General features: G+C 40.7%; 2 protein-coding genes across 2 annotated transcripts; one reads left to right on the top strand and one right to left on the bottom strand.

Moving 5' to 3' along the window:
* Window positions 1–823: 823 nt before the first annotated feature.
* Window positions 824–2004, top strand: LOC306641528 (small COPII coat GTPase SAR1B-like). Its single transcript, XM_079106646.1, has one exon. It carries the CDS (start codon window positions 869–871, stop codon window positions 1463–1465), a length of 597 nt encoding a protein of 198 aa, XP_078962772.1. The 5' UTR covers window positions 824–868; the 3' UTR covers window positions 1466–2004.
* Window positions 2005–6449: 4445 nt separating this feature from the next.
* LOC306641980 (alpha-1,6-mannosyl-glycoprotein 4-beta-N-acetylglucosaminyltransferase-like) lies at window positions 6450–10151 on the bottom strand (the record flags this gene model as incomplete). Its single annotated transcript, XM_079107304.1, has 3 exons — window positions 6450–7579; window positions 8322–8478; window positions 10077–10151. 3 exons carry the CDS (start codon window positions 10149–10151, stop codon window positions 6450–6452), a joined length of 1362 nt encoding a protein of 453 aa, XP_078963430.1.
* Between the last annotated feature and the right edge of the window lie 3011 nt (window positions 10152–13162).

Below are 13162 nucleotides of genomic sequence, written 5' to 3'. Positions count from 1 at the left end.
TACTGACTGAGCTATCTCCCCAGCCCCCTATCCTTGTACGCTTTAAGAAGAAAAGATACCTCTCGATTCAAGCTCCTCTTCGGATTTTGTCCCTTCCTTTTAGTTTAATTTTTTCCCACTTAACCTCTCCCTTTCCAGTTGTTCCTTTCTTTCCTTTATCATCATTCTCAAGCCTCATCCATCCTTGAGAAAATCTCATTCATTCCATTTCAAACTTATGAAAGGGGAATCTCTCCCTCACTGCCTCTTCCAATTAACTTTTCCAATTAAGTGAATGAGAAGTTCTCCTTCACTTCTCAATAATAACAGCAGCCAGGCTTACTTTGTGCATATTATCTCATCTGATCTTTATAATACCTTAAGAGAGATTTCAGAAGAAACTTATAACTTGTTCAAGAACATAAAGTTTATGAATCATAAGTAAGCCTTGCTTTGCTTTAAGAACTGGCTACAAGTTTTGTCCTGTAGTCTGCTCATGCTCTCAACAATTGGCTCCTCATCACCAAAGCCAGCTGTGACCAACCTCTTTGCAGCTGTACTTACGGTCACTAACTCTTCCTTCCCATTTTATCAGTCTTTTCTAATTCTTCTTGTCTTCCTGGGTTATATTGGTTCTTCCATTCCCATTTGTCCCTTAAAGACCTTCTCTCGTGAGAACTTATTTCTTCCACAGCATTTTGTCTGGTGTTTAAGGCAGGAGGATTACAGGCAGAGATGGTGGAAGAACATTCTGATGTTGGGAAGGAGAATGGGCAGAGGTTTTAAGGTGGCAAAGTTTGAGTCCCCTTCAGTGAATGGCAAAAAGTTTACTTTGATGCAGGGAAAGCCACAAAAAGGGACATAATATAAGATCCTGTAAGATTTGGATATGTCCTTCATATTCGATTGGATTTACAGTGGGTTCAGCAGTGTACTACAATTTTTAGGATTATATAAGAAAACCGGTAAATTGGTATTTCTTGGATTGGATAATGCTGGAAAAACAACATTGCTACACATGCTAAAAGATGACAGACTTGGACAACATGTCCCAACATTACATCCCTCTTCGGAAAAACTGACTGTAGCTGGCATGACTTTTACAACTTTTGATCTGGGTGGACATGTTCAAGCCCGAAGAGTATGGAAAAACTACCTTCCTGCTATCAATGGCATTGTATTTCTTGTGGATTGTGCAGACCATGAAAGACTGTTAGAATCAAAAGAAGAACTTGATTCATTAATGACAGATGAAACTATTGCTAATGTGCCTATACTGATTCTTGGGAATAAAATTGACAGACCTGAAGCAATCAGTGAAGAGAGATTACGAGAAATGTTTGGTTTATATGGTCAGACAACAGGAAAGGGCAGTGTATCTCTGAAAGAACTGAATGCCCGACCTTTAGAAGTTTTCATGTGCAGTGTGCTCAAAAGACAAGGTTATGGAGAAGGCTTCCGCTGGATGGCACAGTACATTGATTAACATCAACATCAACCCACCTCAGCTCCAGGTCTCGACATTCAGGCCTACTCAGAGATTTGATCACTCAACATGCATAACTTGAATTCAATAGACTTTTGTTGGATTTAAAATAGTTGTTTTTTAATTATTAATATTATATCAACTTAATTTGAGTGAGAATTGAAAACTGATTCAAGTAAGTTTGAATATCCCAATGTTTGCTTTCTAATTCGATACAAATAGTTTTTAAAGTTTATAATCTGACATTACCCCCAGCACCATATAAAGAGCAACTTTGCAGCAGTACATTTGAAGCACTTTTTAACAATGTGAATCTACAAATATAAACCATATTTAAAAGTTCATCATGTTAAATTTTTTATGTACTTTTTTGGAACTAGTTTTTAAATTTTAGGTTATATGTCTGCCTCTCTTGTGTGTACAGTTAATAATTAGCTTATCAATGATTGCATGATGCCTTACAATTTTCAGTAATACTTTTTCTTATGCAAACGTCATGCAATAAAACAAACTCTAATGTTTGGCCTCCTTGTTGGGCAAAAAAAAAAAAAACAAAAAAAAAAACTTCATCTGCAAAAATACTTGATGGACTATGTTTGACCCTTGGGCTACTGCCCTGTTCTGCTTCTACTACATCACAAGGCACTATCAGATTTTTTTTAATTTTAGCCATTTTTGCTTTTACTTGAAGTAATCTGAAGAGAAATGAGATAAGCACCTTTGAAACCAAACCTCTTTTGTCAAGTTCTTGTTGCAGTTTTGGCCCGTCGCATATTCTCTCTTTTCTTAGTGACTTGTGGCAATTCTTTTCTGTTTCTGAATAGGTATTCTGTGTCCATTCTTTGTATTGTGATTTTCTCCAATTTGTGATTGGCTTGCTCTTTAATTCTCTTTATGAGGTTTCTAGATATGTCATTACATACAACAGTATTTTCTTCCCTGTACTTTGTTTTCTGAGATGGGATCTCACTATGTTGCCCAGGTTGGCTTCAAACTCATGAGCTCAAAGGATTCTCTTGTCTAGTCACCCAAGTATCTAGGACTAAAGCCACACATCGCCGTGTGAATTTTTACTTGTTTCTGCTATTTTGCTAAATTTTTATGCTGGTTGCTTAACTTATTACCTGTTGGCCTCATTTACTTTCTAATTTATTAGTCTTATTTTCATTACCTTTGACAACAGGGTTAACTGCATGCATTTGGCTAAATTGTTCAGGCTGAGCTCAAACTTTGGATCCTCTGCCTCAGCCTCCCAAGTAGCTGAAATTATTATGGGGGTGCACCATTATGCCAGCAGTCACTTGTTTCCTTTACTCTCAGCTTCATTATTCAAAGAACATAATAGAAGTTACTTATTATTCTGTGTCTAATAGTTTTGATATTTGAATATTTGAAGTCTTTTCAACTCTGATTCAGTTTTTTTTCTTCTGATTCTCATTATGGAAACTTATTTCCTTGTGGATATATATATATATATATATATATATATATATATACACATATATATGTGGAGATATGTATATATATACATGTATATATATATAAATAATTTTTATTTTTATTTTTTTAACTGTGAACTTGTGTTTTTAGAATTTTGTGGGGATTCTGAGTCCCAGGTTATGCCAAAAGACTTGCATTTGCTTTTTCCATGCATCTTGAGGGGCAGGCACTACCAACTGTGATTGTAATCAATTTAAAACAATTTTGCCAGGTGTGGTAGCACATGCTTGTAATCCCAGCAGCTCAGGAGGCTGAGGCAGGAGGATGGTGAGTTTAAAGCCAACCTCAGCAATTTAGCGAGGCCCTAGGCAACTTAGCATGATCCTGTCTCTAAATAAAATATTAAAAAGGGGGTGGGGCTGGGGATGTTTCTCAGTGCTTAAGCACCCTTGAGTTCAATCCCCAGTATCTATCAGTAGATCAATCAATCAGGACAACAAAAAAACTATAATCCTGACTAGAGATTTTGGGGAGCCTCTGGTAGTGTTAATTTGAGGGATTGGCAAATGGAAGGTTTATGTTAGGAATTACCAAGGAAGATTTTTTTTTTTCTCTGTCTACTAGTGCAAGGATTGAAAAAGGTAATTTTACCTCTGTCCCATTTTGTGGCGTGTGTTTATTTCTAGAGCTCTGTGATGAGTCTAGTCCTTTGATGTTGCAGTTTTCCGGGGTGACCTCCTGTCACATTCTTTGTCTTGGGCAATCCCTGACATGTTCTCTTGTCTCCTGCATCCCCTGCTGCTGTTAAAAGAGGAACTCAGTGTCCCTGGTGTTTGGCTAATGCCTCCAGGGGCAAAAGCCAGTGTAAGCCCAATTTGTCCATCAGGATTCTTACTTTGGACTCTGAGAATATCTTTTCTTTTAATTTTATTGATAAACTTAAAAATAGCTTTTAAGTATTACATGAAATATATTTAGTTGTTTCAATCAGGAGAGTTTTTGTAGAGATCATAGTTGAACCACATTGACAGAATCCTCTGTAGTTTTTTTGTAATTACACTGAATAGAGATGTATGAATGAATAATTTATTTTACTGAAGTTTGGTCTTTTTATTTAATGGTGTGTCTTCAAGATCTTTCAAGTTACACATAAAAGCTTTTATCATAGCAAACTAGGCAATCTGAGCCAATCCTCTCATTGAAGATGACTTAAAAAGCTGAAAAAAAAATACAAAATGCATTTGTCTGAAAATAATGGTGAAGTAATAAGTTAAAGAATTATCAGGACAATGCAAGAAAGGTTTCTGCCAGCTGACTAAACCCTTGATGGATTTTTTTTTTTTCATGGAAAGCTTACCCAGAGACTTTTGCTTTTATAGGTCAACCTAAACTTCGAGGGACATGGGAATTTTGTTATTCTTGTCTATTTTATTTTACTTTTTAACAAGAAATTCATATATATACATATTAGTTGTCAATGGGCCTTTAATTAATTAATCAATCAATCAATTAATTAATTAATTAACTTATGGTACCTGGGATTGAACTCAGGGGCAGTCAACCTCTGAGCTACATCCCCTGCCCTATTTTGTATTTTATTTAGAGACAGAGTCTCACTGAATTGCTTAGCACTTTGCTTTTGCTGAGGCTGGCTTTGAACTTGCAATCCTCCTGCCTCAGCCTCCCCATCTGCTGGGATTACAGGCGTGTGCCACCGCACCCAGCTATTTTATTTATTATTTACATGCAGCTCTGAGAGTCGAACCCAGTGCCTCACACATACCTGACAAACTCTCTAACACCGAACCACAATCCCAGCCCCTATATTTTATTTTATTTTTTGAGATGTGGTTTCACTAAGTTGCCCAGGCAGGCCTTGAACTCATGATTCTTCTGCTTCGGCCACCTGAGTAGCTGGGATTATAGGCATGCACCACTGTGCCCAGTTTTGTTCTCTTTTAGATGTGCACATTATTTTATTTTTAATGAAATGGGAGAATCAATATTGTAATGAAAGGCAACTAGCTATACACAAATATTGTTTTCCATAACTTCAGGGAAAATTTCAAACTAGTAGAAAGACACTATTAAAAAAACCTCATTTATGTTTTTAATTGAAGTTCATCAATTTTATTCATCAATTTGGAGAGAAATGACATTTATGACACATTTTATCTTAATTACTGATTTTTACTATTAAGTCCCTTACTGGTAGAATCCATATTTGGTTCATCTATTATCCAGTCTTTAAAAGGACCCAACATTAAGTATGCTCCCAAATATTGTTAGATACATACACAAAGGAATGAAGGAGTATGTGGTCCTAACTACTTATTTTTCAATGGAGATAGATATCTCTATGAGAAACATATTGTTTCTTACCACAGGAAGGTTATGGCTGCCTGTTCAGCTATTCTAAACTTTTTAGGGAACCAATGGAACACTTCGGTGCTCTGATGACAGTCAAATAGCCACTCCTTAGGAAACAGCACATAAGAATCTCTACCAAATTTGCACATAATTCCAGGATATTCATGGATACTTGAAACAGCCATTCCTAAATCCCAGATCAGTAAACTTTACTCCAGCAACATCTCAACCTTGGCTCACAGGAGGTTTGGGTCTACACGTAGGAGCCAAAGTCAGTGCTAACTTCATGAATATAGTTCTGTTGACTTGCCAACTCTAAATAGAGAAATATCTCCCTCAAGGAAAGATCCTCGGTCATTGTACCTATGTGTAGCCAAGAACCAAGGCAGCTCATGGTGATGATTCCTCTCTGGTGCTTGGAAACTGGAAGACCAATGGTATCTGCCCCTCATCCCTGATTACACTGTGTCATTTTATCTGAAGAAGCCTGGACAACTGAGATTTAGGTAACCACATATATCTCATTTTGCTCAGGACATTCCTGGTTTACATCTATTTATTTTTCTAGTAGAGATTTGTTTTCTTCTTCTCCTCCCTCCACTTCTCTCCCACCTTTTTTTTTTTTTTTGAGATACTGGGGATTGACCAAGGTGTACTTTACCCCAGTGCTTTTTAATTCAATTTAATTTATTTTATTTTAAAATCTTTTTCTACCAGCCCGTGCCTTGTCTTTTCATCTTCTTTTCCCCCCATGTATAACTCTTTTTAAATATTTTTCTTTTATTCATTTATTTTTTTATGTGGTGCTGAGGATTGAACCCAGTGCCTCTCACGTGCTGGGCAAGTGCTCTACCACTGAGTCCCAACCCTAGCTCCTTTTATTTTATTTTGAGACAGAGTCTTACTAAATTACCAAGGCTGACCTCAAACTTGAGATCCTCCTGCCTCAGCCTCTGAAGTAGCTGGGATTATAGGCAGGTACTATCATGTGGGCGCCCTTTAGTATAGTTTTTAATAGCACGTTCTTTCATTTTCTGAAGGATCCCAGTTTGGACAATAAATTACATCATAACTTTATTCAAAAGGACCAGCTCTTGTTCAGTTTCTGGATTTATTTGCCAATCCTGTAGAACAATTCCCAAGCCCTATTCTTCCAGAATTCCTGCTGTGACCTCTAACTCTCCTCGTCCTCAGGGTCTGTCCAGACTTTGATCTGCCTGATCACAAGCCAGTGCTCTTGAGATGCTGACACCTCCAGTCGTATACAACTCAACTTCTCCATAGAATCTTCATCATAAAATACCCTCTGGTCCAAATTTCCTCCTACCAGTGGCCCTAGCAGGGAATAACGAACACAGTGTTTGGGTTGCTCCATGATGTCATAGCCCAGTAGTACTCTGCCCTTTTGCAGGTGATACATCCCATTTTCCTCAGTGCCTGTCAGCACCACGATTCGGAGGATTTTTTGTGGTCTATCCAGAATCACTGTGAGGTGGTTGCCTTCTATGGGATCCAAGGTAGTGTAGGACTCCTCATTCAGAACATAAGCATATAGTGGAAGGATATTCAGCATCGACACCATGTCAGTGAGGACAATAGCAGTGGGATTGTCTGGCTCACCAAAGACCTTGTCCTTCTCCACAGGAAAGCATGTGGCCTCCAATTCAGAATAATTACCCATGTGGTAGAACATGGAGGGACTGAGATGAATTGGACTATTTTGAGCCAAGAGAAGATGGAATCTAGAGAGAAGTAAGTAAGCTGAAGTATGCTCATGGAAGAGGAGGAAGAAGGAGGCCAGGCGGGAGAGGTCACCAGAATGGAACACTTTCCCAGAGAGTCTCAGGCTGGAGAACTCCAGGGTCACCCAAGGGTATTCTTTCCAGGCTGATAATGCCCAGTAGATGGAAGAAACAAAATAGAGGGTGCACTGAACATTATCATCCATCAACAGGAAGTAATCAGAGAGGTTGCTTGCAAAGTTCATGAGGAGGGCATAATCCACTTTCTGCCTGAAATCAAGTTCTTCACAGGGTGAGGACTGGTTTACATTCCTCAGTGGGGAGCCATCCAGAAGTCCATGGATCACAAGCAGCTCCCTGGCCTCAATGTGTGGCTCAAAGAGGTCTGAAATATTGGCAACTGCTGGGCCCAGCCATTCAGGGTCAGGGTCTGACAGGTGCACCAGCACCACCATAGTCTCCAGCTCAGTTTCGGAGGAAGCTTGGAACAGGGACCGCAGGGTGTCCAGGAGGTAGCTCCCTTGGGGGCGTTGCACTGAGGAGATGCCCACTGTCAGCAGCTCTGGGGGAGACAGGGGGACCTTTAGCACTTCAGGATGGTGGAGAGTTCCTAGGACTCTCCTAAGACCCTCCCCGTCATGCCAATCCCTGCAACAAATTCACCTTTCTTCTCACTGGGAGTGTATGGTCCAGGTGAGAGGTTAGTAAGGGATCAGAAACTGTGAAGCAGTTTCTTTTGTTGAGTACTTTGAAAGGATGTGGAGGAAGCTTTGTGAAGGACATGGTTATCTCTGATGGGGGAGGTCACCATGTAGCAAAGGCAAATATTCTTAGCAAGATCTTGACCTTCAGAATGACCTCAGTCATCATGGACCACTCAGACCTAGATCAGAGGATCTCCATGGACCCCTGTAAGCCCCAGGGCCGGGCAGTGCAGTGCACCGGGACACAAAGCCCACATGCCCTCTTTTCCTTCTACCTGGATCTCTTTCCCATGGCTCCCCTGGGCTCCTGTCTCATCCTGTCTTCCCTCCCTGGGGCCTGCCATGAATGAGCTTCACATGGGATGGCTCCATCACAGGGTCACACTATGGTGTCCTCATCCTGTTGGCACTGAAGGGGTGAACAGGCAGGAGGGAAATGCACCCAGGATGCAACCTGCTGGGAATTCCCTAGCCTGGCCCTGGCTTACAGTGCCCTCCTTCCTGTCTGGCCAGCTACCAGCTCACTCCTGTGTTTGACGGTCCTCCCCTTTTCTTGTTAAAATCCCTTGTCAGACCTTCACCTGCAGCCCCCATACTCACTCTTTTCCTTGGGAAGGGCTCCAGCCAGGAGTTCATAGTTGGCATGCTGGAGTAGAGGGGAGTTTTTCTGCAGCTCCCTGAAAACTTCCAGGTGGTTACTGACTTCAGAGTTGATTTGTTCCCGAGCTGTCTGCTGAAGGATTTCCTTCTTTTCCTTCTGAGGACCAGATAGATATGTATCAACCCTGAGGTTTACCCCCAGATCCTCTGGAGACAGTTGAGCACATCGCCCTTGAGGCAGGCTGAGTGAGCCCCAGGACTCAGTCACCAGGGAGAATGAATGTCAGGACTCGGCTACCCACTCTGTCCCCCTCGTCAGGAGACCTCCAGGTGCTTCCCAGCAGAAGCCAGGGTCCTGAGTCAGGCAAGTGTGGCCCAGGTTAGAGTGGAAAGTCTCTAGGGGGTTCCTATACCTGTTCAGAGGCAGACTTGCCTGCTGGCCACGCCCTGCATCTCCTTTCTTTACCATCAGCAGGCTGGCCAATGTGGTCTGACTCTCCTGAGGCCTGGGCTGGGTTCTGAGAGAGATGCTGAGGACAAGACCTGGTCTGCACTTAGGGAACTTACAGCCACACCTTGGTCTGAGTCCTTTCTCTCACACAGTCTGACCAGCCAGTTCTGCACCACTTCCCTGGCCACCCTGTGCTGTGTCTGGCTGGTCTGAGGCGGTCCAGACAAAACGTGAATTCCAAAGCCTCAGTGGGCCCGTGTGGGATTGGGTGTTCTCATTTGCAGATGTTTACGCTGGGGAAGTTCCTTCAAGTCCCTTCATGTGAGAAATGGGATGAATTGCATCTGGCAGGCCCTGGTGAGGAAAGTGGCAGCAGCCAGGTGGTCATGGTGGCCTTTGGTTCTGCCAATCAGCATGGTCCTGCTAATCAGCATAGTCCTCTAGAGGTGGCTTGTACTACCACACCTCAAGTGCCTCCTTCCTCTTCCCTGCCCCTTCTCAAGTCCTAACCATATCTCAAGGCTGGTTCTAAGTTTATCTCTTCTCTGACATTCTCCGAATTCTTCAAGCACTCTCAGAATGCCTGTGATGAGCCTAGAGTGTTTCACATAATTGTGAACATTTCTCTCCTACTGATGGGTTGGCAATGGGTCCAGCTTGCATCTCTGGTACTCACCAATTTTGCACCATAGTCAACATGTTCTTTATTCTCTTGAAAGTAGGATCTCAGGATGACTAAGGACACAGCAACTATGATACATCTCCACAGGCAAGAGTGCATGGTGCTGGACCTAGAGCAGCTACACAAAAAAATGTGAGCAGCTATGAATTTTGTGTGTGTGTGTGTGTGCTGGGAATTGAACCCAGGGCCTTGTGCATGCAAAGCAAACACTCTACCATCTGAGCTCTATCCCCAGTCCCATTTTTTTTTTCACAGTGCTAAGAATTGAACTGGGAATATTCTTCTACTTCCTTTTTATTTTATTTTGAGACAGAATCTCTCTAAATTGTCCAGGCTGGCCTTCAATTTATAATCTTCCTGCCTCAGCCTCCAGAATTAGTGGGACTATAGGCATGCTCCATCGTGACCACTTTGTATCAGTTCTTCCTGCTCAGAGAACCTGGGGGTGAGCCAGCTTTGGCGGTGCATCCCTATAATCCCAGTGACTTGAGAGACTGAGGCAGGGGGACTACAAGTTGGGGGCCAGACTGGACAACTTAGGGAGACCTTGTCTCAAAATAATATAAAAAGTGTTGGAGATACAGCTTATTGGTAGAGTGTCCCTGGGTTCTATCCCCAGTACTGATGATGATGATGATGATAGTGAGGATGTCTGGAAGGCTGCCACTTCCTCTTCCCCATTCTTCCTCCTGGACATCACGATCTGTTTTTTATTGCCTTAATCTTTTCCTTTCAAATTCTTCTCTTTCCTCACACATGTACCCATCTGAAGGCATGCGATTCTAATCGGTTTCTACCTTCTCTCTGGGTTACCAAGTGAAACTGGAGGAGCTTCCCTGTTTATCTGCTCTTGGACACTCAACAAGAAACACTGTGTTGCCAAGAAAAGGAAACTGAGGGTTCAGTGTTCATTACATTCTTCCCAACTTCAAACCCAAAGTCTCCTCATGGGTTCTATGGATCAATAAATTGCATCTTGTCTTTCAGTTCCACACTTACTTTTGTCTGATCCTTTCCAGGATTTTGTAGGCAGATTTTGAATCAAGTCAGAAGGACCCAAGGAAAGCTTGTTGATATATCTCTCAAATGCTAGACTGGTAAGAAGGATGGAAACTGGCAAGTGACCCAAAATTTCTATTCATGTACCTATCTTCACAGTGTCTGGAGTGCTATCTCTATTGAAACAGAGGAAAAAGTGGCTTGAGGTTTAGCAAAGGGCAAGGATTTCACTTTGGATGGGTTCCCAAAGTGACTTCTATGAGGTAGCTGAAACTAGTCATCCTCCTAGGAAACTGCCCCCTGACAACCATTGTTCACCCTGACTGGGAGCTGCACACCTCTTTGATCTCAAAACAAGCATGTTTCTGGGCAAGATGGAGGCTCTTATGGTTTAATTAAGTGGTGTTTCCCTAAAAGCTCATATGTGAAACAATGCAAGAAATTTAAGAGGTGAAGTGATTAGGTTATGAGGGTCTTAACCTAATGAATGGATTAATCCACTGATATGGACTAACTGGTCGGTAACCAGTAGGCAGGTAGAGTGTGGCTGGAAGAAGTGGGTCACTGGAGTCATGCCTTTGGGGTTTATATTTTGTCTTGGTAACTAGATCTCTCTCTGCTACTTGATTGCCAAGTCCTGAATTGCTTTCCTCTGCCACGCCCTTCCCATGATGTTTGACTTCATCTTGAGTCCAGACCTATGGATTCAGCCAACCCTAGACTGAGCCTCTGAAACTGTGAGCCAAAATAAACTTGTCTTCCATTATGTTGTTCTTGTCCAGTCTTCTGGTTACAACAGTGTGAAACTAAATGAAACAGAGGTATAGTTTCAAAGCCAGGTTTTCAGTCTTTTGATTTGAAATTTGGAAATTACCTGTCAGTTTGAATCAAACCAGCAAGGGTGGATTCTGAGTTACCCCTCCTTCTATTGGAAGGTGCCTCTGGATAAATCATGGCTGCCTCCCTCTGCAGATGGGTGTCATGCTAACTGTAGACTTCTACTGAATAACTTCCTTTAAACCTTTTACCTTTTCTTCTCCCCCTTTTTGAAGTCTCTTCTTTCAATTTTTCCTCTTTCATTCCAGTCACACTGCTTCTAGAAATCAACCAACCAACCAACGAAACTTTAACAGTATTTATACTAAAGTTAAGATCAAGAATGCAATTTAGTTTACATTTAAGTTACATGTAATTTCTTTTTCTTTCTTTCTTTCTTTTTTCCTTTTGCAGTGCTGGGGAATTGGACCCAGGGCCTTGAGCTTTCAAGACAAGCATTCTACCAACTGAGCTATATCCCCAGCCCCAAAGTTACATATAATTTTTATGAAGTTTAATTTTTTACTTTTTCTTTTGTGGCCAGTGATTTTTCATCTTATTTAAAAATATAATTATTGAGTTGCAAAGATATTCTTCCCTTCTGCTTTTTTTTTTTTTTTTTTTTTTTGTAGTGCTGGGGATTGAACCAAAGGCCTCTATCACTAAGCTACATCCCCAAATCCCAAGATACTCTTCTATGTTCCCTTTTGGAAGATTTGTAGTGTTCCTTTACCTTTAGGTCTATTATTCATCTCAAATTAATATTTGTTTATAGAACAAGGATCATTTTTGGTATTAACATCCAGTTGTTCCAGCACCTATAGGAAAGACTTTCCCTTATCCTTTGAATTACCTTGGCATCTTTTCACAATTAACTGAATGTTTGTGGTTTTTTTTTTTTTTTAACTATTTTTACTTTCACTCATCTATTTAACTATCTTTATTAGTACACATAGCATTTATTTCCCTCGCCCCTGATTCTGAGTTTGTAAGAGTAGTTTTAGTATATTCTTCTTATAGTTATGTAGGATAAATTTCTATGTAGAAGGTGTTTCAGCATTCCAATCCTATTATTTTCTCCATGTGGATGACAGTGCATCCTTGTGCTGTTTATTAAAATGAACTTTCTTTCCCATGCATCTGCAGCACCATCTCTTTTATATATCCAGTTTCTATATATTTCTATTTCTTGGGGATTATTTTCTACCAATGTGCTTAAACTATGTCACTATGATTAGAATAATTACCAGTTTTTAAAAATTTTAATTCCACATCACTGAAAAATAATGTATAAACCATTTTAAGTGTATGGTTCATTGAATTTTGACAAATGTCAAAATTACCACCACTACCAAACATGATTGAGATATAGAACAGGTTTTTTTTTTTTTTTTTAAGTACTGGGGGGACCCAGGGCATTTTACCACTGAACTATATCTTCGGTCCCTTTTATTTTTAAATTTGAAATAGGGTCTCACTAAGATGCTGGGTCAACCCTCAAATTTGAGATCCGCCTGCCTCAGTGTCCTGAGTCACTGGGATTACACGTATGGACCACCATGGGAATACAGAACAGTTTTATTACCTTAAAAAATTCCTTTGTGGTCCTTTAGAGTGAATCCCTCCTTTTCCCCACCTCTCTTTCCAGGAAATCACTGTGCTTTCTATCACTATGGTTTGCCCTTTCTAGAATTGAATATAAATAGAATCATACAGCATATAGTCTTTCATGTCTAACCCTTAGCACAATGCTTTTGAGATTCATCCATTTTATTGCATGTATCAGCAATTTGTTCTTTTTTTTATTACAGGGTAGTATTCCAGTGTATGGATATATCCCACTTTGTTTATTCAAGGCTTTTGATGAACATTTGGGTTGTTTCAGCTTTGTCT

The sequence above is a fragment of the Sciurus vulgaris genome (assembly GCF_902686455.1).
Source record: "Sciurus vulgaris genome assembly, chromosome: 12".
NCBI lineage: Eukaryota > Metazoa > Chordata > Mammalia > Rodentia > Sciuridae > Sciurus > Sciurus vulgaris.
The sequence above is the reverse complement of the archived record's forward strand: the minus strand, read 5'-3'. Positions and strand labels throughout refer to the sequence as shown.

Coding starts and splice junctions, on each gene's coding strand:
- LOC306641528 (XM_079106646.1), top strand. CDS start 869: ATGTCCTTCATATTCGATTGGATTTACAGTGGGTTCAGCAGTGTACTA.